This window comes from Maniola jurtina, chromosome 5, assembly GCF_905333055.1.
Source record: "Maniola jurtina chromosome 5, ilManJurt1.1, whole genome shotgun sequence".
Lineage (NCBI taxonomy): Eukaryota > Metazoa > Arthropoda > Insecta > Lepidoptera > Nymphalidae > Maniola > Maniola jurtina.
This window is the reverse complement of record NC_060033.1, coordinates 8,781,444-8,806,674: the sequence shown is the minus strand read 5'-3', so window position 1 is coordinate 8,806,674 and position 25,231 is coordinate 8,781,444. Positions and strand designations below refer to the sequence as shown.

Below are 25,231 nucleotides of genomic sequence, written 5' to 3'. Positions count from 1 at the left end.
TTATCCGAATATGAATATTATCTAGGAGAAGAATCTACATAAATTTTATTATTTATCATAAGATGCGTAGATACAGACATCTCCGCTACCAATATTAATTGTTTAAACTTTTAAGTCTGAGAGAACCTATAGCTGTGATAGTCGATTGATGTATTATACAAGTGTAAATTAAAAATATTTTATAACACCCCCGACAATTAGTGAAGGTTACAGTAACTAGAAAAGGGCTGATAACTTTTAAACGGCTGAACCGGTTGTCTTAGATTATAGCTAAGAACACTCTCGATCAAGCCACCTTTCAAACAAAAAAACTAAATTAAAATCGGTATATTAGTTTAGGAGCTACGATGCCACAGACAGATACACACGTCAAACTTATAACACCCCTCTTTTTGGGTCGGGGGTTAAAAATAACGGACAACTGCCAGTTGAATTCCCGTGGAGAGTGTTTCGTTCCATACGATGAATTTATTGTAAAGTATGCACATTATTGAGACCATGGTATTATAAACTAAGTACAGATTCTCATAATTTTTCCTGCAATCTATGTTTAAGTACTATTTTCTGTATTTTTTTCTAAATTTTAGGCTCAGTAGGTCTTTTCAGAGATAAGGGAAAGTTAAATGGTTAATTTTCATAAAAGTCTGAGGTCTGAGCCTTAGTGAAATTTTGGTCTAGTGGATGTGTTGTAAAAATGAAAAAGTCTGCCGCCTTGCTGGCTAGTTACCGCGATCCTCATATTTTATAACTAGACCAAACTCAAAAGTTATACTTAGTAATGTTTTATATCACAAGTCAACTATCCACTAACTTCACTTGCGGTTATGGTGTTAGTGAGGTTTAGCGCGTACTAGGTTTATTTGGATGTCATCAAAATCGGTTTAACTGCGTTCTTTTTATGGTTCAGGGCCACAAAAGGAACCCTTTTAGGTACGATCACTTTGTTGTCTGTCTGTCTGTGCGCGTAAGAAGTCATTTTGTACGGACTAAGAATAAGAATAAGAATAAGAAGTGTTTATTTGCTAGAATATGGTATAATATTATACTAGGTTTAATAAAAAAAAAATAATACGACCTACATACCTACATGATGTATTTAAAAACATGGCAATTTTTAGAACAGCTTATCTAGAAATTCACGCGATTCAAAAATATTGAAACTAATAACACCAGAAACAGATTCGGAGTGTGACGGTAGAATAATAGTTTTAAGACGTATTGCTTATGATTGCTGTTATTGCTTATTGCTGTTAAATCGTGAGCGCAGTGGCACTTAAACTGCTAGGTAGTTAGCAAGGTGCCTATAATGAAGTTGTAACGACTGTCGATGTTTTATCATGGCTTTAATATACAAAAATAAGTATTACAAAATTGTACGAAATAATAGGTAAGTAGGACCTAGGGACTATTGAATAATAAATATTGCCATTTTTATTATTTAACTAGCTGATGCCCGCAGCTTCGCCCGCGTGGATTGGTCAGATCCCCTGCAGCATCAGGATTGAGGAGTTGGACTCCAAATTTTTTATGAAACAATGTCGCAAAGTTCCTCTATCGATTAAAAAAGAAATGACGCAAATCGGTTCAGAAATCTCGGAGATTTCGGTGTACATAGGTACAAAAACACAACTCCCTTTTTGAAAGTCGGTTAAAAAAGTAGCCTATGTTACTCCCTGATAAATTCTCTACTTGTCTGTGAAAATCCCGTCAAAATCGGTTCAGCCGTTCCCAAGATTAGCCTTTTCAAACAGACAGACAGACAGACAGACAGACAGACAGACAGACCGACAGACAGACAGACAGACAGACAAAAATTTTAAAAACGTGTGATTCGGTGTTGGTATCGTTCAAATAACCATATGAGCTTAATATGAGGTAGTTATTTCGAAATTACAGACAGACACTCCAATTTTATTTATTAGTATAGATTTATTTATTAGTATAGATTTAAGAATATCATCTTATATCAGAAAATCAAAATTAAAATAATTAAAATTAAAATACGGCAGTCCGTGCATACAGTGCGATCACGTTGCATAAATTGCACCCGCGAGAAGCCGGGGCGGGTCGCTAGCGAATTTATTTAACTACTAGCCGATGCCCGCGACTTCGCCCGCGTGGATTTAGGTTTTTTGAAATCCCGCGGGAACTCTTTGATTTTCCGGGATAAAAAGTAGCCTATGTGCTAATCCAGGATATTATCTATCTCCATTCTCAATTTCAGCCAAATCCGTCTAGTAGTTTTTGCGTGAAGGAGTAACAAACATACACACACACACACACACACACACACATACAAACTTTCGCCTTTATAATATTAGTGTGACAATAATTAAAGCTTATTACCTATCATCTATACTAATAAATAAAATTGGAGTGTCTGTCTGTAATTTCGAAATAACTACCTCATATTAAGCTCATAGGGTTATTTGAACGATAACTTAACTGAATCACACGTTTTTTAAATTTTTGTCTGTCTGTCTGTCTGTCTGTCTGTCTGTCTGTCTGTTTGAAAAGGCTAATCTTTGGAACGGCTGAACCGATTTTGACGGGGTTTTCACAGACAAGTAGAGGATTGACCAGGGTGTAACATAGGCTACTTTTTTAACCGACTTTCAAAAAGGGATTTGTGTTTTTCTACCTATGTACACCGAAATCTCTGAGATTTCTGAACCGATTTGCGTAATTTTTTTTTAATCGATAGAGGAACTTTGCGACATTGTTTCATAAAAAATTTGGATTCCAACTCCTCAATCCTGATGCTGCAGGGGATCTGACCAATCCACGCGGGCGAAGCTGCGGGCATCAGCTAGTCAATTAATAAAGCAGCTGATTGTACAGAAAACCCGACAGGTCCTGTACAGTGGGCTATGTTTCTTCTGGATAAAGAATCTTTCCAATGGTAGAGAACGCAAAATATTATAATTGATTAAAAATGGTGAAGTTTACGTGCAAACATTGAATTGTTCATTTTTCGAAAATCACTTTAGTATACTGAGAATTGATATTTACTACATCCATGCTTTTTGTTATTATTTCATCTTAAGTATTATCATTGGTATTATCATTGCTTTTGCTGTTGACTTACGAGAAAACCAGCGCTGTCATACCAATGTTACCCACCTCGATTGATATTATGATGGTCGCCTTTTGAAGAATTTTTTTAGATTGTTGAACGCTCGCGAAATGTCACGAGGAATGTGTCAAAACTATTTGTCAACGTCAAAATCAGCCGGCAGCCGTCACAAGTGTCACTGTCAAATACAAAACAAGGTTATGTTTGGCTAAAGAGATAAGTTGCGATTTATATTTAAAAATTTCCGTATGGTTCTGTGATAAATGACATCCAAATTTCAGCCACTGTTTAATTTTAAACCATATTTATAATGTTAATTGTAATTCGAAGTGGCTGCAGTAGCAATGACGTTCTATTTTGAGACTAAAGTATTTCGGATGGATTGTGGCCAAAGGTTAAATTTTGATTGAGTTTGGGTATGAAGTAACCGTGCATTTGGTTAAGGCCGAACCTGCCCTTCTAGTGTTTTGTAATGGATGAATTTAAATTAAGAGCAGGGGAGAAAATAGAGGCATTACATGTGAGTAATTTGTTGTCTGTTGTCATCCTGATACCCACCTGATATCCTGTTAGTGTTTCCCCCTACCTAACTATATGTTTGTTTAAATTATAAATAATTTAAGTTATGTATCATTTGTATCGATGTTTCGAAGGTGTGATTATTCTAATTACAGTTTGACACTGAAGTTACATAACAATAATGTTATTTAACCATATTGTATGTTTATTTTTGTTCCATTAGTCATATCTATAGAATGTTATAGCTTATAATGTATGTAGGTAGGTACCTATCCTTTTCTACCATGATTTTAAAAATCATGTCATTTTTGTATTGTAGTTAACTTATATTATACAATTTACTTATAGTAATTTTCAAGACATTGAAAACTATACAAGTAAATAGTAGGTACTTTTAAACAATTATAAGCACTAAGCATGGCCGTGGCCAGGAGTTTGTTTCCTTTCTGCAAAGTATTAACCCTGTCAACTTGACAGGGTTAATACTTTGCATTTAAATATCAGTAAACCTGGTAAGCTGTGATAGCCTAGTGGTTAGAACGTCCGCCTCCAAATCGGATGTCGGGGTTCGATCCCAGGCACGCACCACTGACTTTTCAGTTATGTGCGTTTTAAGCAATTAAATATCACTTGCTTTAACGGTGAAGGAAAACATCGTGAGGAAACCTGCATGCCTAAGAGTTCTCCATGTTCTCAAAGGTGTGTGAAGTCTACCAATCCGCATTGGGCCAGCGTGGCAGACTATGGCCTAAACCCTTCTCAATCTGAGAGGAGACCCGTACTCAGTAGTGGGGCGGAAATGGGTTGATCAAGAAGAAACCTGTTAAAGCTTATTTCTATTTGATATTTTAAGTTTTTTGAAAAGAAAATGTGGATGGATTGTGTGAAACAGGATATGTGTGTAAGAGGGGTGGAAATACGTTGACGTAAGACAGAAGTTAGTGGAAAAAAAAACATGTGCAGACCCCACATATCGTGGAATAAAGGACAAAAAGAAGAAGATTTTAAGTTTTTTGATGTTTGTAGGATGCCGCAATTGTTGCAGCCAACACAAGCAAAAACCGATTTTATAATGTTTTCGAACAGACTGCTGATGCCATTGCAAGGGTAAGGAGAGAGAGAGAGACAGAGTATTTTTATTCTTTTTTCATCTATACTCCTAAACCTAGATTTGCCTTTGGCCGTAAGCAGAAAAATTTATTGCAAATTTTTTCTTTATAAAATACATTGAAGTGGATTTGCTTGTTCATTTTTGGCTTGTAGAAATTTCCTTGATTCTGGCCTAAGAAAACATGCGATTTTTTTAATCTTGCTAATTCAGTTGTTTGAATTTCTAAACTAAATTTACTAGCCCAAAAATAGAGCTTTTCTTCTTTTCACCATTTGGGTCACTGTTTTCTATGAAAATGGATGGAATGATTACTTTTAGTCTTGCCAATTTAGTGTACACCGATCTTTCAGCTCCGTGAGACGTTCCAAGAGATGTGGCACAATGAGTTGGTGACGGAGGGCAGGGCTCGCGCCGTGGCGTGGGCGCAAGAAACGGCGCGACGCATACAAGAGGGTGCTCCGCCTCTCTCGCCCATGGTACTGTACCAGGAACTTGTCACACTTCTCAAAGACCATGGTAAGAATCAATAAGTGTGTGTCAAAAGCAAAACTCTCATAAAGTCATGCAAATAATGAAAATGTGTAACCTTAAACTATAAACACAACCAAAGTAAAGAATGAGACTTCTGTATTCTGATTCATAAATACTAAATAAGTGTCATCGGGTGCTGGTAGTGGGTTTGTCACTCACCTCAAATGCTCTTCATATATTTCTGCACAATACAGTGCACAAGCAACACCTCTTATATTTCACGTTTGGCTGTCTTGTGTTACGGTCGTGTAGATCTGCCTTTATTTTATTCAGACGTTTCGGAAGCATTGTACAAACCAGCTTACGATAAGGACCCCAAACAAGTTTAAATTAATATGGGGCTGTTCCACAATGCGACGGGGCATCGCACGAACAATGTAGCATCTCATGTGATTCCAATGTGTATTCCCACGTCGGGCATGATCTCGTTGTAAAAGTTTACGATGCGACATCACTCCGTAAGTATTGTGAAAGGCCCTTAAGTATTAACAGGTTCCTTCAATTACGATAATATGAATTCTACATGGGTTGTGTTATCGCAGTGTGGCGTCGAAGTGTGATCATCTTCCTGTGCGGCGTCGCGTTCGGCGGCAGCGCGGGGCTGGTGATCGGCTTCCGCGCCGGCAGCCGCGCGCCCGGCGGCCCGCACGCCAGAGCCCTGCACACGCAGATCGACCAGACTGTCATACTCGTTGAAGACGCTGTGTCTCCTGGTAACGAACCTATAATCATATTATCCACATTTATTTATTTTACACTAGGTAATGCCCGCGACTTCGTTCGCGCAGACATAAGTTTATTAAAAATCCCATAGGGCCTCTTTAATTTTACTGGATAAAAGTACTTACATGCTAATCCAGGGTATAATCTATTTCCATTCTAAATTTCACCCAAATTCGTCCAGTAGTTTTTATGTGAAGGAGTAACAAACATATGCACACACATACACACAAACTGTCGCCTTTGTCACTAGTAATAGTTTGAAGTGTGATTCTAATGTAAATAATGATTGTGCCTGGAAACCTGTGTCCCTTAGCCCACCAGTTTTGCCAGATATCTGTATTAGGCCAGAAAAAACACAGCATTTGAATTGGATACTTCAATCGTTTAAAATGTATATATTCTCGTTAGGAGCGGCGGCAGGCGAGGTACTCATCCGCGTGCAAGCGTTCAGCGTGTCGAGTGCGGACCGAGGGGTGCTGCGCGGCCGCGCGTCGGCGCTGCGCTCTCTCGTCACTAGCTCTCCCGTCACTGTTGGGAGAGGGTTCGCTGGTAAGTTTTCTTCAGAGAAATATATTACTGGATGCCCAAACATCAGGCGTCAAACAAGCGCTTCCACCTAATGATTACCAAAATATACGCTTGGAACAATAAATATTGGCGGTAATTTCAGTGTACACATTTTATAAACTAAACCAAATCGTTCAGTTACCAAACCACATCCTAAAGAGCATACTTCATCCATATTGTGGATAGAGACATCTAGACAGAGCAACCCGTGGACTCACAGACTCAAAGGAAGAGTTGAGAGAGGAATTATACCGACCGGCAGCTGTTGGCAGAACGAACTTAAATTATTTTGCTGACTGTTACAATACATACCAACATTGACAGAATATGAGCGTTGAAAAAATTTACTGTCAAAATAAAACAGACTTTAACTAACTTGTATTAAAACTTATAATCAACTGTAGATACAGCCAGCGCTCCAAGCGGAAACTTGCGAAATTATTCTCGGTAGTACCGAATTTTTGACTTTAATACAAGCACTTTTAGGTTCATTTCACTCTGACGTTATTGTGTTTTAACGCTTGAATTCTATCATCATTTTATGAAATGTAAAATCTCACACTAAAAACACAAGTCGAGACAGTTTCTTATAATGTTTTTCTTATTATTTGTTCACCAAGGGGTGGTTCTAGACGTCGGAGCGGGTGTGAGTGATCTCGAGATGGGCGATGAAGTGTGGGGCTGCGTGAGCGAGTGGAGTGGAGGGGCGGCGAACGAGTTACTTGCCATTAGAAGGTACGTCTCTTTTTATGGTTTTAGGGTTATTTGCCCATAGGAAGGGGCATATGGCCTAGTTGTGACAAAGCATATCTACTGCTGTGACTATAATAGGGTTCCATTTTTGCAGTACGCGAGTAAGCAAACGACCGCGCCACCTAGCGGCCGATACTGCGGCTTCACTGCCGTGGGCGGGAACCCTGGCATTAACGGCCATACACAAAATACGATACAACTTGAATAATTGTAAGGGAAAACGGTAAGATTCTCTTATTTATTTACATGATCCATTCACTTTTATTCTTCTGTATAGTCTTTAAATAGCATGTCCTTTGCCTCCCTATTGGGTTTGAAATATAGACATCTGACAAAAATCTACCAATTTTTTGTTATGAGATAGATTAACGCTTGATGACAATCTAAAACTTATCATTGCTTAAATTAACAAAAGCAATAATAAGGTCAAAGTTGAAGCGCGTTTGTGTAGAAGAGTGTAGGAAACACGCCTTAGCGGTTCGTTTCAGAAACGTTGACAGAAAAAATTTTGTAAGCACGAGTAGGTAGATTGGATTTCTCATATTGATCACAAAAGGATGCCAAAGTTAACGATTTTTCGCTGTTCTGTGATAAAACGGTGAAGGAGCAACAAGGTCGTGTGTTTCCTGAGCAGTCTCCAAAGTATCACTTCCCATATTATGATAAATGCAAAAGTATGTTTGTTCATTGATTTGTCCTTCAATCACACCGCAACAGAACAACTCGAAAACCGAAATCCACGCGGACAAAGTCGCGAATACCAGGTAGTATCCAGTAAAAGACCGCTAAGCAGGCGACATTGCGTCGGTAATGTAAGCCTAGAAATTTCGGCTGCGCAAGTGATTAAACGCCAATAAATAAATTCTACTATCGATACGCATTTGTCCAAGCTATCCCAAAGGTATAATCCCAGGCAGCACCGCCTAAAAAAGTTCACTTATAGTTAATTTTATTTAGCGTATGTGTGATCGGCGCGGGCAGCGGGGAAGGCTGCGCGCTCGTGCAACTGTTGAGCTACTGGGGCGCCAGGCTGACCGTCGCGGCGCCCAGGAAAGCGCATCATTCACTCAAGAACTTGGGTACGTAAATAATTAATTGACCTTTAAAGCAAAGTGGTTAAGGTCCATTTTACTTTGATGCTAAAGTGTTTCAACGCTCAAATTTTATCATGTTGAGGCTTAAAATGCTTAGTAAGGCTACTGATCACCTCTCAGAACTTAAAGGTGTGTGAAGTCCGTTACTCTGCATGGCCAGCTGGCGGACTAAGGCCTAAATCCTTCTCATTTTGAGAGGAAAAATTGTATTATTTTTTTGTTATTTTGTTTTTTTTAAAACTCACACAACACATTAGCACCAGACTTTACATATGGATTGTGTTATGCAAGCTTTATAGTAGACTGTAACGTCAGGTGCCCACGAGTTTATCGACACGGACGGCAGCAACGAGCTGGCGGCGCCGTCGTGGCTGCAGCTGGAGCAGTACGCGAGCCGCGCCGGGCCCTGGGACTGCGCACTGTGCTGCGCGGGCGCCGGCGCGCCACCCTTCCCGCTGCCTGGCCCCAACACGCTACTCAAGTATGCTATTTCTCTCTTCCTCTCTCTCCCTCCCTCTATCCATCACCCCTCTCCCTCCCACCTCTCCCACCCTCTTCCGCCGTATCATCCTCTCCCCCCTCTCTCTTCCGCCGTATCTTCCTCTCTCACCCCTTTCTCTCTCTTCCACCGTTTCTTCCTCTCTCTCTCTCTCTCCCTCTTCCACAGTCTCTTCGTCTTTATCTCATTAGTTATTTTGTGATTAGAAACTTTCTTTCACCGTTTGCGTAAACTCACATGTCATTATCTTCATCGTCAGACGCCCACTGTCAGAAACGTCCCCGTTTTCTAGCTATCCAATAGTATTTCAAGAAATCCTCCCATCCCGTTCCATGCTCGTTACTTATGTAATGACCCTTAGCCCCTCGTGATTAACGAATATTTTCCAGAGCCACAGCACCTCGTAAAGCCATGGTGGAGCTGCGACCGAAGTCCCTCATCACGGACCGCCTGCCGACGCCCTTCTGGATCTTATTCGCTGCTTCCTTCTACACGATAAGAATGTGCAGGGTAAGTATTTAAAGGTACCTCCTTCATCTTTCTACCATCTAATCTACCAATATGGATTAGCACATAGGCTACTTTTTATCCCGGAAAATCAAAGAGTTCCCACGGGATTTCTAAAAACCTAAATCCACACGGACAAAGTCGCGGGCATCGGCTAGTTTATAATAATTGTGTTCAAGTAAGATGGGTTTCAATTGTTGGGTGGGGTTCAATGTTTCAATAATTGTGTAAAAGTAAGATGTGTTTTCGATCACCCAATAAACTTTAATTTACAATTTTAATTTTTTTACGCATGTATAGTTTTATATGTAAACCCACAGTGGCTGCTAGGATGCGGCTCTCACACAGACTGGCTGGAAGACAGACATCACTTGCGGCCCGGCCTCGAAGCGCTGCGGCAGTTGGTGGAGTCCGGCCAGCTGTCACCAGTGTTAGATAAAGTGAGTTTCTCTACGGAATCCTTTGTATGTCGCGTATAGACTGATGCAGGGTAACGTGAAATGAAAGAATTCGCTGGCCACTTTAACACAATGTATCGTGCAATGTAAGGGACGTAGGCGCCGGCCACACAGGCCGCATATGCGTCACGTAGCGCGTACCATTGCGTTGTAATGTATGGAACTGTATGAGACATGGCATACCGCTTGCGTGGCGTGAACGTTCGCGTAGATGTAATGCGTGCAGTTGTCTACGAATTCACGCGTGTCACGTGTACGTGCTTGGTGTGAATAGCCTTTAAGGGCTAGCGAGTGCCAGACTATATTATATATACCAGTATTTTATAACTATATTATTAACTTTTGACTGTCAATTGTAGAGTTTTTAAGAAAATGATGTGATGGTAATAATTCCTCTAAAGCTTTAAGGAATACCGCGAAAGGGTTGCTTGATGCTTTTAAAGTTCTTCTGTTGCCTACCTACCTGTTCAGTAGTTTTAGTTGCTGTGTCTACTATATATATGTTTTGTATCAGAATGAGTCAGCCAATCATAAACAACTACTTGCTAACAAAATGCTACTTAATGATACTTCACGATCTGTTTTTTGTTTTAAAAGGTGTTCCTTCCTCAAGACTTCGAGTCGGCGCTCGCGCACGCTTGCGGCGATGACACTATCGGCACCACAGTCATCAGATTCCCGTGAAAATGTACAGAAAAACTATTTATTACTATTATAGGTTGTGTACAAATTAGAAGAGCCCAAAACTCGGTATGAGTAAATCAAAGCACAAAATTGTAATATTTCAAGATGACTGAACAGAACAGAATGACAGAATCCGCAAAATTATTCTAATATCCACTTGTGATAATTTTTACATTATCACTAAGTAATTTTATGTACTTAGGCTGAAGGCATATGGACGCAGTCGAAATAAAGCGACGCAACGTTTCAAAATATAGAAAACTTTATTGCACAAAAAACAGGAAATAATCCAGACAAGACAAACTAAAAACAATTGTATTTAAAGGCGGCCTTATTGCTCAGAGCAATCTTCACCAGGCAACCTTTGGTGAAAGGATAATAGGCGTGTTGGAAACTGAAGTTTATCTTCCTTATGCAAGGTTAGCAATATATGTAAAGCAAACTGAGAGACGCCCGGAATAGTGCGTTAACGTAGCTGAATGCCTAAACCTATCTTTAAGCCGGGTACTCATTAGCGAGGCGTTACCGCAACCAGTCTATCGTGCAGTACAGCACATGTTCGTTTAGAAATCCACGACGTCGGGTGAAGTGTCTGTTGTTTGTACAGCGTATAATATAGTAATCCATACCAATATTATAAATGCGAAAGTGTCTCTGTCTGTCTGTCTGCTAGTTTTTCACGGCCCAAGTTTTACCGATTTTGATGAAATTTCTTACAGAGTTAGGTTACATTCCGGGGACGGTCATGGGCTACTTTTTATCCCAGAAAATTGAAGAGTTCCCACCGGATTCTCAAAGGTATTCTTACTTTATATTTAACGGTATTTTGGTACACAGGTAGCTTGCGTCCTAGAAATTGACATAGGCAACTTTTTATCCCGGAAAGCAGAGTTCCCACGAGATTTTTGAAAACCTAAATCCGCGCGGACGAAGTCGCGGGCATCATCTAGATTCTAGTAGAAGCATAAATACTCGTAGTCAGGATTCGTCACATACAAAGATCTTTCCCGTACACGTCCATGAGCCCGCGGCAGATACCCTCGATCTTCGGCCCGCTAGTGAGTACCCGGCTTTACGGTAAATTCATCTATAACGACTAATGATCATGGTAATGTGGATACGTTTACGCTTTTTGGATGAAAGTTGAAAGGCCTTGGTTATTGTAAAGGAAAATGACAGACGGATTTTCGAATTGTGAACTGAGGGGTGATTCGCTAACTCAGTGTCTAACAATGAATGATAGCCACTTATGTTTTAATCCATTGAAGGTTTTCTATGAAACAATATTTTAACATCACCCAGTGAAGCAGCAATGTGGAACCAACCAACCTCGGTGGCTGTCAGTGTTAGCGAATCACATAGCCTCTGCTTAAATGTGCGCTGTTTTATGGGTGAGATGTCAGTTTTTTATTGAAAATTTGTATATTATTTATAAATGACTGAGCGTAAGTTGTCTTGTAAAAAGATTGTAAAAATGCCATTTTATAAATTACTTTTTTATAACTGTATTTAAAAATTATAAATTAAACTATGTGTTTACTTTTAAAAACTAATTTTATAAAAATATATTAAAATAATTCAAACTGTAAGAAATTCAAGAAAGACAGGTTTAACATTAAGGATTTGTAAATTTGTGTTTCTGTATATGTATTAAAAACCAAAAATCTCTTGTAAGTAGGTAATACACTTAATTTTACACTTAGTTAAAGTGTAAAATATTACACTTAACTTATACTACAAGTTAGATATTAATGTAAAGTTACACAACAAGATGTGAATAAAAATAAATCTTACAAGGTTCCTTTATAAAATATGCTTAGTATTTAAATAAATCTTTTAGTGCTTGTATTTTACATTCAAATATACACAAAGTAAATAAATAATGAGCTAAAAAACAAAATATGTAAAGAACTGAATACTAAAAAATAATTAATATAATGATACAAAATAACTTGTAAATAAATATATTATAATATATACATTATAATATTGAAAAATGTACTAATAGGTGCTATTTAACAGTAATTCTATTTCCCAGTTAACAGCATTCAATATTTTCATACAAACTATATTTACTATAGAATCGAATTTTAAATTAATAAAACTCTAGAGTTAAGAAATTATATTGCTTAACTTATTCTCATAAAAGATTTCGAACCATTTTTAAGAGTTATGTAAAAACCACAAATACTCTATTATGCCTTCTTTGATAATAATATTATTAAAAAGTTACTTAGTGAAGTTTTTTTATAAATTTATATTTTTTCATGGATCAATGCTATTAACTGGGCAAAACATTTTTTATAAAAATTATGAAATAAAATAAAACAGGAATTTGAAGTTGATAAACATACTTAGTAGCTGCTTTAAAGTATTGGCATTAAGAACTTACCTAAACCGCTCTTTACAAACTTAAGCCATCCATAAACTACAAACTTAAATAGCTGTAAAATATTTCAACTGTAGATAGAGCTGTTATTTTAAAATTAAACTGTTATCATATAATTCTGTTGTTTTACTCATAAACAAAGCTAAGTTATATTTCTATCATCTTTTTAGGGTTCCACACCTCAAAAGGGAAAATGGAATCCTTATAGGATCACTTTGTTGTCTGTCTGTCCGTCTGTCCGTCTGTCGTGTCTGTCAAAAAAACCCGGTACTTTCCGTTGACCTAGAATCATGAAATTTGGCGGGTAAGTAGGTCTAGCACAAGTAAAGGAAAATATCCGAAAAGCGTGAATTTATGTTACATCACAGGAAAAAAGAAACAAAGAAATGCGCGCCATTTATATATTATGATATTTACCTAATCACATATAGATGGCGGTGTTGCCATTATTTTGCAGAGTTGCATATAAAAATGTTAAAATATTTTGTACTATGGTTCCCTTTGTATGCGAGTTCGATTTTTTCGAGTAACGTGAATGAGTGTTCCAACTTTAGATTATATACTTGATAATATTCAACCAGGATTGGAGAACAAAGTCAATGCGGATAGATTTCGCGGCGAAAACAACTTTTGTTTGGTTTCTGCACTATTCGCTGCGTCTGCCGCTCGACTCCGTGGCTTGCTCCGTACTTCAAGTCAAGAGTGAATAGGAATCATCTAGGCAAGCTCTCTGCATCGTAGGCTGTATGATCACTTGCAAGCAGGTTCGATTGCAACCAAGTCTATAAATTTAAAAAAAACCGGTCAAGTGCGTGTCAGACTCGCGCACTGAGTGTTCCGTAACTATTCGGGTACTTTTTCCAACATTTTGCACGATAAATCAAAAACTATCATACATAAAAATAAATAAAAATCTGTTTTAGAATATATATGTAAAGCCCTTTCATATGATACCCCAATTGGTATAGATATTTAAGAAAATTGAAACACATTTTAAACTTTTTTTAATGATGTAACCACAAATTCGCGGTTATCAGATTTATTCCTGTACTTGTGCTATTAAGACCTACCTACCTGCCAAATTTCATGATTGTAGGTCAACGGGAAGTACCCTATAGGTTTCTTGACAGACGGACAACAAAGTGATCCTATAAGGGTTCCGTTTTTCCTTTTGAGGTACGGAACCCTAAAAACATTATTTGTCAACGTTGGTCCTTTTCGGGTATGAAACCCTGAAAATGTTCTCAGAAAAGAGCAGTAAACTAAAATCCATTTTTACGGGAGATAAATGAAAATAAAATAAAACAATCCATATCGTCCGAACCACATTTATTATTGTTTGAACACAACCTAATTACGTCTATATTATTTAACATTAAGTACGAAGATAACAACAGTATAAGGTCAATAGAAATGCATGTTATAAGTTCAGGCCCTAGATGATTATTGTAAAGTTTAAAACGCTATGAGAACTATAACGATTGATTTACTTTGTACCAGCCACTGAATCCAGAAGTAATTTTATAGTTCTTGACACGATATAGCGACTTTGCTCGCAAATACTTACCGACGTACTAACTTCGGCTTTAGAGTGGGTGGTACTTTTATTTAAAAGCTGTTTTTGAACATGGAAAGTCGATTCCTCTATTGTATTGCACATATCTACAGAAATTGGTCCTTAAGTAAACATGAGTCCAGATTATGTAACATATTATCAAACATTTATTGTATAAGACGTCCACATTGTTCACTACCAAAACATGTTACACAGTTCGAACGCACCTGAAGAATAATATACTTGAGCTATTTAGATAGTAATATTACAAAAATGCTATTTAGCTATTTGTATAATTCGTATGGTAAGAGTATATTTTAAAAGAAAAGATGCCTATTTCACAAACATGCAATTTTATGCGACTCTAATTAAATATCTGTCTAACGCATATTATCAATATTGAAGAAGTAAATACCTAGATAAAAATACCTAGGGCCAGATTTAAAAGTACTTAATAGAACTACGTACTTTGCAGTTTTTTCGCCTTCTAAGTGTAGATAAACTTTAGTACAATAATTAATTATTATTAAATAGAAGTCTTAGAAATAATTAAAATTGATAATACAAAAATTAGGCTAGTTATGTGTTCATTTCATTGCAATCGGTAAAAAAATCAGTATTTTTTTGATCGATGTTATATTATTTTTTTTAACATTTTAACTGACTGTATTACCGATTACATAAATTAAAATTTGGCTATTAAATACAAGAGATTCCATTTTATCAATATCTCGAAAAAGTAAATCATTATTGGAATGTAGATACCTAGGATATAAAAATTAATACAAATCCGGTAAACCTATTAAAATACTAGAGTAATAATAGTTACTAAAACTAATTTATTTGTCTATACTTTAGTTTTTAAATCGTTTCTTCTTACGCTCATATTAAGGCATGTTGGAGCTTACATGGTTTTGAACATTAATATCTCAATTGACTGGTCAAAAATCGTTGTATCCTTTTCCGCAGAGAACATTGTAAAAAGGATAGCACTATTTTATTGAAACCTGTAATTGAGATACTCAAGTACAATCAAACAACAAAAAACAACGAAGGATAAAACATAGAAGACGCGTTTCTAACAATTATCAATCGAAAATATTATGTAGCCTCCTCCCCCCCCCCCTCCCCCCCACTATAGTTTTCGTTACGCTATAAAGAAGCTTATGGGATGCTCCTTTGTTTTATATTTGCTGTTAAAGTTCAATTCGACTAAAATCATCCATAATTCCAAATTTAATAGTATTACCTACTTATATATAATTTATTGAGAATACAGTATATAATTCTATAATTTTTAATTATGATCTAAGTTCCCTCACTAGTATCTTTACCTATGTCACACTCGTCACCATTTCTCACCCGTATCACCATAATATTATCGACCAACCCATAATTTAATGAGTAAGAAATAATTAGTTTGCTCACACAACACTGTTTTCTGGTGCAATACTTCTCTCCGTCAATACTCCGATTTGTGAAAACCCTTTCTGGTGAATCTGTTAAATTTTTCTAAGTTTCAGTGACCCATTATTTAACCCCGACCTCTATTATTGTTCATAAATAATCAAAATTCATAGATTTACTATCGTTTTTAGTAAGTCATAAGCCATAGTCGAATCATTCAAATGGAATGAAAGTAATAAAAATATTAGTTTACATTAGGTTTTGGAAGCGAACGTGAACATTGTATTGTTATGCAAAGCAGCTACAGATTGAGTACATTTATTGCTTGCGATTTTATTACGTCTCCCGTCTCGTTATGTCGGCCATCTGTAAATGCAACAAATACTTGATTGTAATCAATACAATTTAGGATCCCAATAAAAAAGCACTAAATGAGCAAATATATTTCACACCGATGTTTTATCATCTTGGGGTCATCAGTAATACCTACTGATGAATGATCGGGTTTGAAATCATCCCACGCTGCCTTACAAGACACACGGTCTCCATTCCATAACGCATCTGATCCAGTGAACATAAGTTCTGCGACACTTAAAACTGGTCCACTTTTGGCACCCGGCGACCCGCTGCCTCCCATCCCCAGCCCCCCTCTTCAACAAAAGAGGCTCCTCCGAGAGAGAGTCAATGAGATGAGGAATACTTACTAGTACAGGAACAGCTCCGGGAAGTACTTGGTGTAGGCGGGCACTTGCTGCGCGGCGACCCGTTGTCCCTCCCTCCACGCCCGACAGCAAAAGCTCCTCGGAGAGAGTTGATAAGATGAGGAATACTTACTAGTACAGGAACAGCTCCGGGAAGTACTTGGTGTAGGCGGGCACTTGCTGCGAGTGGCACTTGGCGCCCGGCGACCCGCTGCCCCCCACCCCCAGCCCCCCCACGCCCGACAACAGGGGCTCCTCGGAGAGAGAGTTGAATATCTCCTCGAGTTTGTCCTTTATCTCGTACTGTAATGGAAATATTGATTATTTTAAGTAACACTGGCTTTTGAAATTTTTCTTTATCCGCAACTTGACTACTAGTCTAGACAAATGGACTTTGTAGACAAACTTTAGAGATAAACTCAATATAAACCTTTAGTGCAAAACAAAAAATTATCTTTAGATTATTATTTGTTGCAATATTATTTGGGAGGGTTTATCAATGAACATACCAAAAGTTCTGAAAGATAAAATGGAAAGGACTGGAAGAATGTAAAAAAAAGGGTACCTTTGATGAAAAGTACAGTGATAAGAATTATTCTGATGAAGGTGATAAACTAAAGAAACGCCTACCTTAGGTTGTGTCAAGTGAACCAGATGATCAAATGGCGCGGTGCGGAAGGCGTTGTTCAGAGTGACCCTGCGTCGTTCCGCTTCGCGCTTCTCTGCTTCGCTGGGGCCGCTGGCCGCGCGACGAAGCGCTTCGAGGCTAACGTTCTCCAGTTGCAATGGATGCTGAAAGTTACATCATATTACTAGCGACTGCCCGCAGCTCCGCTCCGTGGCCTTATTCCTTGTCTATGGTACATAGCGAACCTAACGTTAACGAGTCAGTCAGTAAATGAATCAAGACGTTTCTTTTTACTATAACTTTTATAAGAAGAACCAAATGCCTCGTAAACGGGCAATAAAAAACTGCATTTTGCAAACAACCATAGCCCAGCTATATTGCTATGATGATTTTTATTGATCATGTTCTGTGATAGTCATCTTCCGTGATAAACAATTTATTAATTATTTATTACCTTAGCAGCTTCTAGAAATTTCCAAAAAACTTATCACTTTATGATCGTTGTATTAAAAACTTTGTCTGAGCTATCTCTTCTTATCAGCTGCTTTTTCTCATTTTTAACAACTTATGCTTCCATCGAGACGCTTGGGGCGCACTCAGGCGTCCAAATGGAAGCATTTGATCAATCCTTCATAGGTGCCGTAGAAATGAGCTTGACCTCTACCGGTCACAGTGGCTGCGATACAAACGATAATAACTCATGTCGTAGATACTATCTATCGAATGGATGTAACAATAATGTACCGTGTCTTGTTTTTCTCTTCTTATGTCACGGGAAGAGCTGTGAGCTTCTTCGTGGCCCCAATGCCAAAATTCGTTGTCGCTTCGCTGGACAGGTAGGGATTTGAGGATATATGAAGGTGGATCGATGACAGGATACAAAAACCTACAGGAATCTAAAACTTACATAATTGTTATAGACTTTCTGAAAACCATTATTTTTGAAGGTGTAAAGATAAAAAAATTTGAACAGCAAATGAAATCTAAAAGGTTGCATAGAAAAACGTTCATCAATATTTGCAATTTGATAGTACTAAAGCATGAATGTTACTAATATTGTTCATAAAAAAAAATTGCCATCTATTTTATGTGGCACATTGTATACGCATATGACATTATCGTGTCTTTTTTATTTCTTTTAATCCAAAATTAAACATAATCCTATCTTTGTCTAATCACAAACATGAGAATGAATAAGAAAATCAAAATATTACGTATGCCCCAAAACTTTGCGTAGAAGGCCGATAGTTGTGATTATATTTCTCAATGAACATTCTGTACTCTTCATCCAGATCGTCGTATTGAGGTTGCTGTATAAAATATTAAGGTTGAAATATAAAGGTTAAGGATTGGTAAAAAAATGGAATACGAAGTACGTTCGACATTTTTGGTGTTTAATGATTCTCAGTTTTTTTTAATTTCACAAAAAAAACGCTTGTTTACTGACATCATCTTGAGTAATGACCTTGGGGCACCTATTGGACGTTAGGTTTTGCTTTCAGTTTTGCCAGTCACTTCTGTGACTGTTGTATAGAAGCAGGTATTACTTTGCGGAATTTCATGATATACAAGGAACCAAAAGCTTCATTTGCTATAATCCGCTAAACCAGACAAATCTATATGGTACCACGCAGCACCACACAGATCGCAAAACCACTCGACGCACGTTTCGCCCCGACACCGGAGCATCCTCAGGAGATGTAGACCTTACAATGACCTTACCATGTAGATTTTGCAATGAGGCATACTTTCGCTTTTATAATATTAGTGTGATAGCTTACCCGCTGCACGCCTGGCGAGCTGTTGGCGCTGTCAACCAGCTCAGTATTCGGCCCCGCTGATATGTCAGCCAAGCTGTCTCGGCCTTGCGCAGCTCCTGATAACGATGACTCTAATGTATTCATTATTCATCAACACACACACACATCTTTTAGAAAATGTCGCATATATATACAATTAAAATTATTAGACACACATACCCGCTTCAACCCAGCTATGTCTATGCGCTAGATTGGCTCCCCCACTGTATGGAGATGCACTTTGCAGTCTACTGGCTTCTATGCCGTGAGCTTTTAGACAGTCACCAAGAGCCATCTGTAAGTGAAAAATTAATTATTACTTTTTCAATATTTCTTCTTTATTCAAAGACTTAGAATCACTTAGCATACGTTTACGCAGCCTAGACTTTTATTGTATACCTGGTCAATCATGAGATACGGCATTTTATTGGGCATCTTGTTGGGGGAGAGATGTTCATATGTCTCTTCCAGAGGAGGCAGTAGATGTGGCGCCTCCTCGCGGCGAGCTTCTATTATCTGCAAAGGAAGAGGAAATTACAATACAACGCTGTGTTCCAACTCGCCGATTACTTACCTGACATTGTCAATTTATAAAGATACGAGAGCGTGATGAGCATGATATTTCTTTTAATCTCAACACTTGTGCACATATGAAATACGATAATAGAAATCAAATTGTGTATACGTCACGTTTGGTGTCGATGGTTTTAAGTACTCGTGTGGTGCGTGCGTGCGTGCGTGCGTGCGTGCGTGCGTGCGTGCGTGCGTGCGTGCGTGCGTGCGTGTGTGTGTGTGTGTGTGTGTGTGTATCTGGATCTCACCTGGCCAATGTACTCCGCGAGCCGCGGCAGCAGCAGCACGTGCGGCACCAGCGCTGCCAGCGCGATGGTGATGGCGTGCAGCTGACACTGCTGTGCTGTAGACAGCACCGGGTTTGACATGGCCGAATGCTGAATACTGGAAAACACATTATCATCAGAAAGGAAATGAATGTGGTTCCAAACAGCTTTAAGCCCGAGCTGATCGAGATTCAGTATGTTGGAAGGGGCAAATAAGGTAGGGAATAGGGATAGCGCTCATTAGGGAAAGCATATGTCCAGGAGTCTGACGACCCCAGGCTGACGATAATAGCCAGCTCCTTTAAAATATTTATCATTTTAAATCATTTAAAGTCTTTTAAAACAAACAGACTTACGATAATATCAACTGCAGCATGTCACAGACGGTTTCCTCGGAAGCGAGTTCGATGCATAACAGTGCCAGAGTAGTGTAGATTGCACTGACGTTCTCTGCCGTATTGGATTCTAGTTGTAGACCTAAAACAAACGCAGGTTCAGACATATTTTACAGGATATACTTATTAATAAAATTTGAAAAGACAGAAAGAAGTACCTGTATGAAATTTTCAAGAAAAGTTCCGGTGATTATGAAATAAGGTATATTTATGATCAAGTTTGTTTCCATATATTTAAATTGTATAAGAAATTAGTTGTACAGTTCATAAAGATTTCGAGAATAGAGGAAACCAACTTTTTAATGCATTTGAGTAAACTATCATAATTTAAGTGAGATTAAAAAAAATTACCATCATATAGGGAACTGAAAATGGCGTATCCATGTTTGCTGATGAAAATGAGATCTGGACGGGAGCACTTCTCGACGATAAGACCCAGCTCCGCGTATTCCACACTGTACACAAACAGAACAGGTAAGATTTAGCGGACTTTCCCTCTAACCGCACCTCACCCCGAGACAGGCCGGGTGAATGAATTTTGCTTAAGGTACAAGATTTTTAAGTCGAAAACTGAAAATTTCAAATCGACGTTTGGAATTACGCCTTTTTTGGCAAAAAAAAAACCATTTTTTTACACAAACTAAAGACATTTGAAATGATGATGAAGTAAAATTTGACATAAAGCTGTTAGTTTTCCTATTATGTAGTTTCTTATATAGTTTATTTACGCACGAAGTTGCCTCATTTGCCCTAAAATTCAGATTTTTCAAGGGACATAACTTTTGAAATAAATACAATTTTACTATAATATTAATTGTTTTAGGGCCTAGATAATGGAGAGATAAATCGATATATAATCGTTATACGTTTGTATGGAGAAGCGCGTAAGGGCCACCTAGGATTAAACACTCACGTGGGCGTGACGAGCGCAGTGGCGTTGCCCCTGCGGTCGAGCAGCGTGTGCAGGATGCGCTGCAGCAGCGCGCGCGTGGCGCTCTCGCCGGTGCTGGAGATGCGCAGCAAAGCCTCGAGGAAAGCCGCGGGGAACGCCTTGCTTAGCTCCGTCGTTTTGTATGTTGTGCCCACCTACAACACATTTTACTGTTATGTCAATAACAACAAGAGTGAATAGGCACCTTCTAGGTAAACGCGTCCCATCTTAGACCACATCATCACTTTCCATCAGGTGTGATTGTGGTCAAGCGCTTACCTATAGTGAATAAAAAAAAAAAAAATTGTTCACAATACAAAGGATTATATTGTTATGTTCAACAGGGGCCTGTCACTGTGCGCATGTAATATGGGGTGTGCGAAGAATTTTTTGTTCTGTGTGAGATTCCCCTGCCACCCTAGTGATTGATCACGTATTACCGGAGTTCAATCGTTTAAGGCATAATATTCGCATTCGGTATGGATTTTGATGTGATGCGTTTTTATGTTACAGCCAACATAGTTAACACCACTTGTTTCTAATATCGATTTAGATACGCTACTTGTGCGTTCTACTACTCTGTATGTCTACTATCATCAGTAGTATCAGAAGTATCGCTGAGAATCGTCTTAAAGGCCGATTCACACCAATTGCGTACACGTCCCACGTGCGTAGTGGCGCGCGTAAACCCCTAACACACCGGGTTACGCATACGTCCACGCTTTACGCAAGCGGTGTGCCATGTTTCATACAATTCCATTCATTACAACGCAATGGTACGCGCTACTTACGCAGCCTGTGTGAACGAGCTATATACGTCAATGCTGAGAAGCGAGCTATCGAAAATAATTGCGCAATTGTGAGTTTACATTCATTTTTCAAACTAAAAACTGACAGCATATGTTGAATGAATGAATGATTTATTTATTCATTAAAATGTAGGTACAGTATATTGAAATAATGTCTGATTATATATTTTACCACTGCAACTGGTGTTTGAATATTACCTTAAATTAAGTTAAATAAATAAATAAAAAATTATTTGTATTTGAATGATCGAGGGATTTTATTATTTACCTTTAGCAAGGACTTGAGCAGGATGCTCTGCAGCATCGCGTCAGCTTTAGTGCCCTTGCCGCGCTGGCTGGGGATCTTGCTGACGATGAACATCATTATATCTATTTTCTGGAAGTCGGGCAAGTGGTCTGCGAACTCCCCCAGAGCATTGATAAGTGCCTCTTGGTATAATCTTTCGTCAGATTCTTTCTGTGTAAAATAAAAGATTCCGAACTTTAAAAATTGTCTTTTGTGAATGTAGATTTATGTCTGTCAAATATAAAATTGTCATTTTGTTTTCGAAAATCGACTTATTTTATACTTGATCGATAGAACAATTTTTTTAGATTTCTTATGTTGTTTACCTCAGAATCTCTGGCGACAGAAGCACGTAGGTTCGTGAGAAGATTGTTTATAATCTCCAATACAGATGGGCCTGAAAATAAACATTTTTTTCATTCTATGTTGTTTTATTCTTTAGTTTTACTTTAGTTTACTTAAAACATCAACAAGTAGCTTTTCGCGCAAATGCAAGGTAAGGGTCGCACTATACGAAGCCCATACGATCTTGTTACCGTCAATTGGCAATGAAATGAAGATACGAGTGAAAAGCGCGTCGCTTACGCGTTTCTTAATAATAATTTTTGATTTATTGTGCAAAATGTCGGAAGGAATACCTGAGTATGGAACTCGCGGTGCGCGAGTCTGACTCGAACTTGGCCGGTTTTTACACAAGACTCACCGACGCTATCCCCCGCCGCGATGGCCACAATGTTGCTGAGCACGGCGGCGCGCGCCGCGCGAACGCGCGTGCGGGCGCGTGCATCCGCGTTACCTGGAGCGCCCACGTCCAGGTGTTGCATTAGTGCCTCCACTACACTGTAGGAGTACTGGGCCTATAATTGTAATAATATAAGATTGAAACCAAAATATAAATCGCTAAATCACCCACTGCGCAGGTTTAAGTTCTTTTTACCTGACACCAGCTGTAGTTTTGCTACTTGATCCAATGAATTTTCACTCAAATTGAAAGTGAAGTTTTTTATTCATAATATTGTAGGTATTAGTAAAATTTGTTATTTACTAGATGATGCCCGCAACGACGTCCTCGTGGATTTAGGTTTTTTTAAAAACCCCGTAGGAGCTCTTTGATTTTCCGGGATAAAAAGTTGCATTTGTTGATTTCTGGAACACAAACTATCTCTGTACCAAATTTCTCAACAAATTGGCTAAACAGATGGGCCTTTAAGAATCCCGTAGGAACTCTTGGATTTTCCGGGATAAAAGTAGCCTATGTCCATTCCCAGGATGTAAGCTAACTCTGTACCTTCGTCAAAATGGTTAAACTGCTGGGCCGTAAAAAGCTAGCAGACAGACAGACATTCTTTTCGCATTTATAATATACAATAAATAAAGTATGGATTAATGTCTTACCTGAATGGAAAACATAATGATCTTGAATGTGTGCACGGCAAAGTCGTTCGGCACCCATAGCTCGTGTCGATCGAAATGCCTGCATACAAAAATATTCCTTGTAAAAATGCTTTACATTATAATGATTAGGAACTACATAATTGTCATAATTTCAACCTGTCGCCGGCCCACTACTGAGCATACTTAACTTCGTGAACGTTCACGCCACGCAAGCGGTATGCCATGTTTCATACAGTTCTATACATTACAACGCAACGGTACGCGCTACGTCTACGCTTACGTAGCCTGTGTGAACGAGCTCTTAATTGGCATGGTGGACCAATCAATGGATTATTCAAGTGCACTCACGTAAGTACAGGTCGTAGTACGCTTCGTATGTGTCCAAAGGACGCTCTGCCCACAAGTTCCCGTAAGCACGCCTCGGCCAGGCGCGGCGGATCTTCCTCTATCCCATCTCGAGTGTCAGTTTCCATGCACGACACCGTTTCGTACTTTTCTGCAGTCTAAAATTAGTATTTATTATTAAAAAATTAGGTTTGATAAAAACTGTCATTCCCCTTCCAGGTTAGCCCGCTTCCATCTTAGACTGCATCATCACTTACCACCAGGTGAGATTGCAGTCAAGGGCTAACCTTTATCTGAATAAATAAATAATAAATATTATAAATAATTTTTAAGTACATAAATGTCGTGATTAAAAAAATATAAGACAGCAAAATGGCTCAAAAATGAGTTAAAATGGTGCAAGGGCCGCTAAACGATCTTAAGTATTGGACGCAAAATCATTTTAGCAAACTGTATATTCTTACCTGCATATTATACAGAAGCGACGGTACAATCTTATCCATATGCTGAGCTTCCCAAATGTTTTCAACTAAGTCATCGGACACAGTTTTTCTTATCACACCCTGTAACGAATAATAATGATTTAAGGCGCATACTGATTACTGACCAGGAGAATGTAATGTTACAACTTGGAATTGTATTTTGTGCATTACATTACAATGGTGTGGTATTGGCCAGAAGAACATTTGCTTTTATTACACTCACTCATTCAGCACTCACTACAACAATGTTCAGTTCAGAGCTGTATCATTATTCATTCCAAAAGTGCGCAATGTTATGGTCCGTAACATCGTACAAGATAATGTACTTTTTATTTTATTTTTGATATAAAAATCCGAAAACCGTGAATTTGTGGCTACATCACAATTTTTTTTTTTTAATTTTTCATTTTTTTTTTTTTAAAGAATATTAGCCATGTTAAATGACTAATATTCCCCTTTCCTCTCCAACTAATCGTCAGGCTTGTGCTAGGAGTAGGTACGACAATAGTGCAACGGGCGGGGTTTGAACCGTCGACCTTTCGGTTTTCGGTCCACTCCTTTACCAGTTGAGCTATTGAGGCTCTTTCAAAGTAATATTATTTTCGAAGTAAGATAACTATACCAAATGGGGTATGTATGATAACCCAGCGGTTTACCTTTACATTCTAAAACAGATTTTTATTTTTTTTTATGCACATCTAATAGTTTTTGAATTATCGCGTAAAATGTCGAAAAAATACCCGAGCGC

General features: G+C 38.3%; 2 protein-coding genes across 7 annotated transcripts in view; one reads left to right on the top strand and one right to left on the bottom strand.

Moving 5' to 3' along the window:
- The first annotated feature begins 3,239 nt into the window (after positions 1 to 3,239).
- Positions 3,240 to 13,027, top strand: LOC123865347 (reticulon-4-interacting protein 1, mitochondrial-like). Of its 2 annotated transcripts, none has more exons than XM_045906329.1 (12): positions 3,240 to 3,596; positions 4,622 to 4,702; positions 5,057 to 5,222; positions 5,780 to 5,950; positions 6,369 to 6,509; positions 7,148 to 7,262; positions 7,375 to 7,503; positions 8,238 to 8,359; positions 8,690 to 8,855; positions 9,263 to 9,383; positions 9,701 to 9,820; positions 10,436 to 13,027. In XM_045906329.1, the coding sequence occupies exons 1-12, from the start codon at positions 3,549 to 3,551 to the stop codon at positions 10,520 to 10,522; spliced, it is 1,467 nt and encodes a 488-aa protein (XP_045762285.1). In that variant the 5' UTR covers positions 3,240 to 3,548; the 3' UTR covers positions 10,523 to 13,027. The 2 variants fall into 2 exon arrangements, with proteins under 2 accessions (XP_045762285.1, XP_045762286.1); XM_045906330.1 differs by lacking the exon at positions 3,240 to 3,596 and adding an exon at positions 3,637 to 3,856.
- A 1,198-nt stretch (positions 13,028 to 14,225) lies between these two features.
- Positions 14,226 to 25,231, bottom strand: part of LOC123865343 (protein EFR3 homolog cmp44E) — a 29,252-nt gene continuing 18,246 nt past the window's right edge. For all 5 annotated transcript variants that reach the window (XM_045906321.1, XM_045906325.1, XM_045906322.1 and 2 more), the window contains 16 exons: positions 24,466 to 24,564; positions 24,005 to 24,159; positions 23,657 to 23,735; positions 22,965 to 23,118; positions 22,588 to 22,658; positions 22,244 to 22,432; positions 21,149 to 21,321; positions 20,587 to 20,690; positions 20,197 to 20,317; positions 19,823 to 19,958; positions 19,401 to 19,517; positions 19,182 to 19,296; positions 18,984 to 19,078; positions 17,205 to 17,366; positions 16,708 to 16,877; positions 14,226 to 16,239 (listed from right to left, as the gene is read on the bottom strand). In XM_045906321.1, coding sequence (XP_045762277.1) covers position 16,239; positions 16,708 to 16,877; positions 17,205 to 17,366; positions 18,984 to 19,078; positions 19,182 to 19,296; positions 19,401 to 19,517; positions 19,823 to 19,958; positions 20,197 to 20,317; positions 20,587 to 20,690; positions 21,149 to 21,321; positions 22,244 to 22,432; positions 22,588 to 22,658; positions 22,965 to 23,118; positions 23,657 to 23,735; positions 24,005 to 24,159; positions 24,466 to 24,564 — 1,941 coding nt within the window. In that variant the 3' untranslated portion in view covers positions 14,226 to 16,238. The remainder of the gene's footprint in view (positions 16,240 to 16,707; positions 16,878 to 17,204; positions 17,367 to 18,983; positions 19,079 to 19,181; positions 19,297 to 19,400; positions 19,518 to 19,822; positions 19,959 to 20,196; positions 20,318 to 20,586; positions 20,691 to 21,148; positions 21,322 to 22,243; positions 22,433 to 22,587; positions 22,659 to 22,964; positions 23,119 to 23,656; positions 23,736 to 24,004; positions 24,160 to 24,465; positions 24,565 to 25,231) is intronic.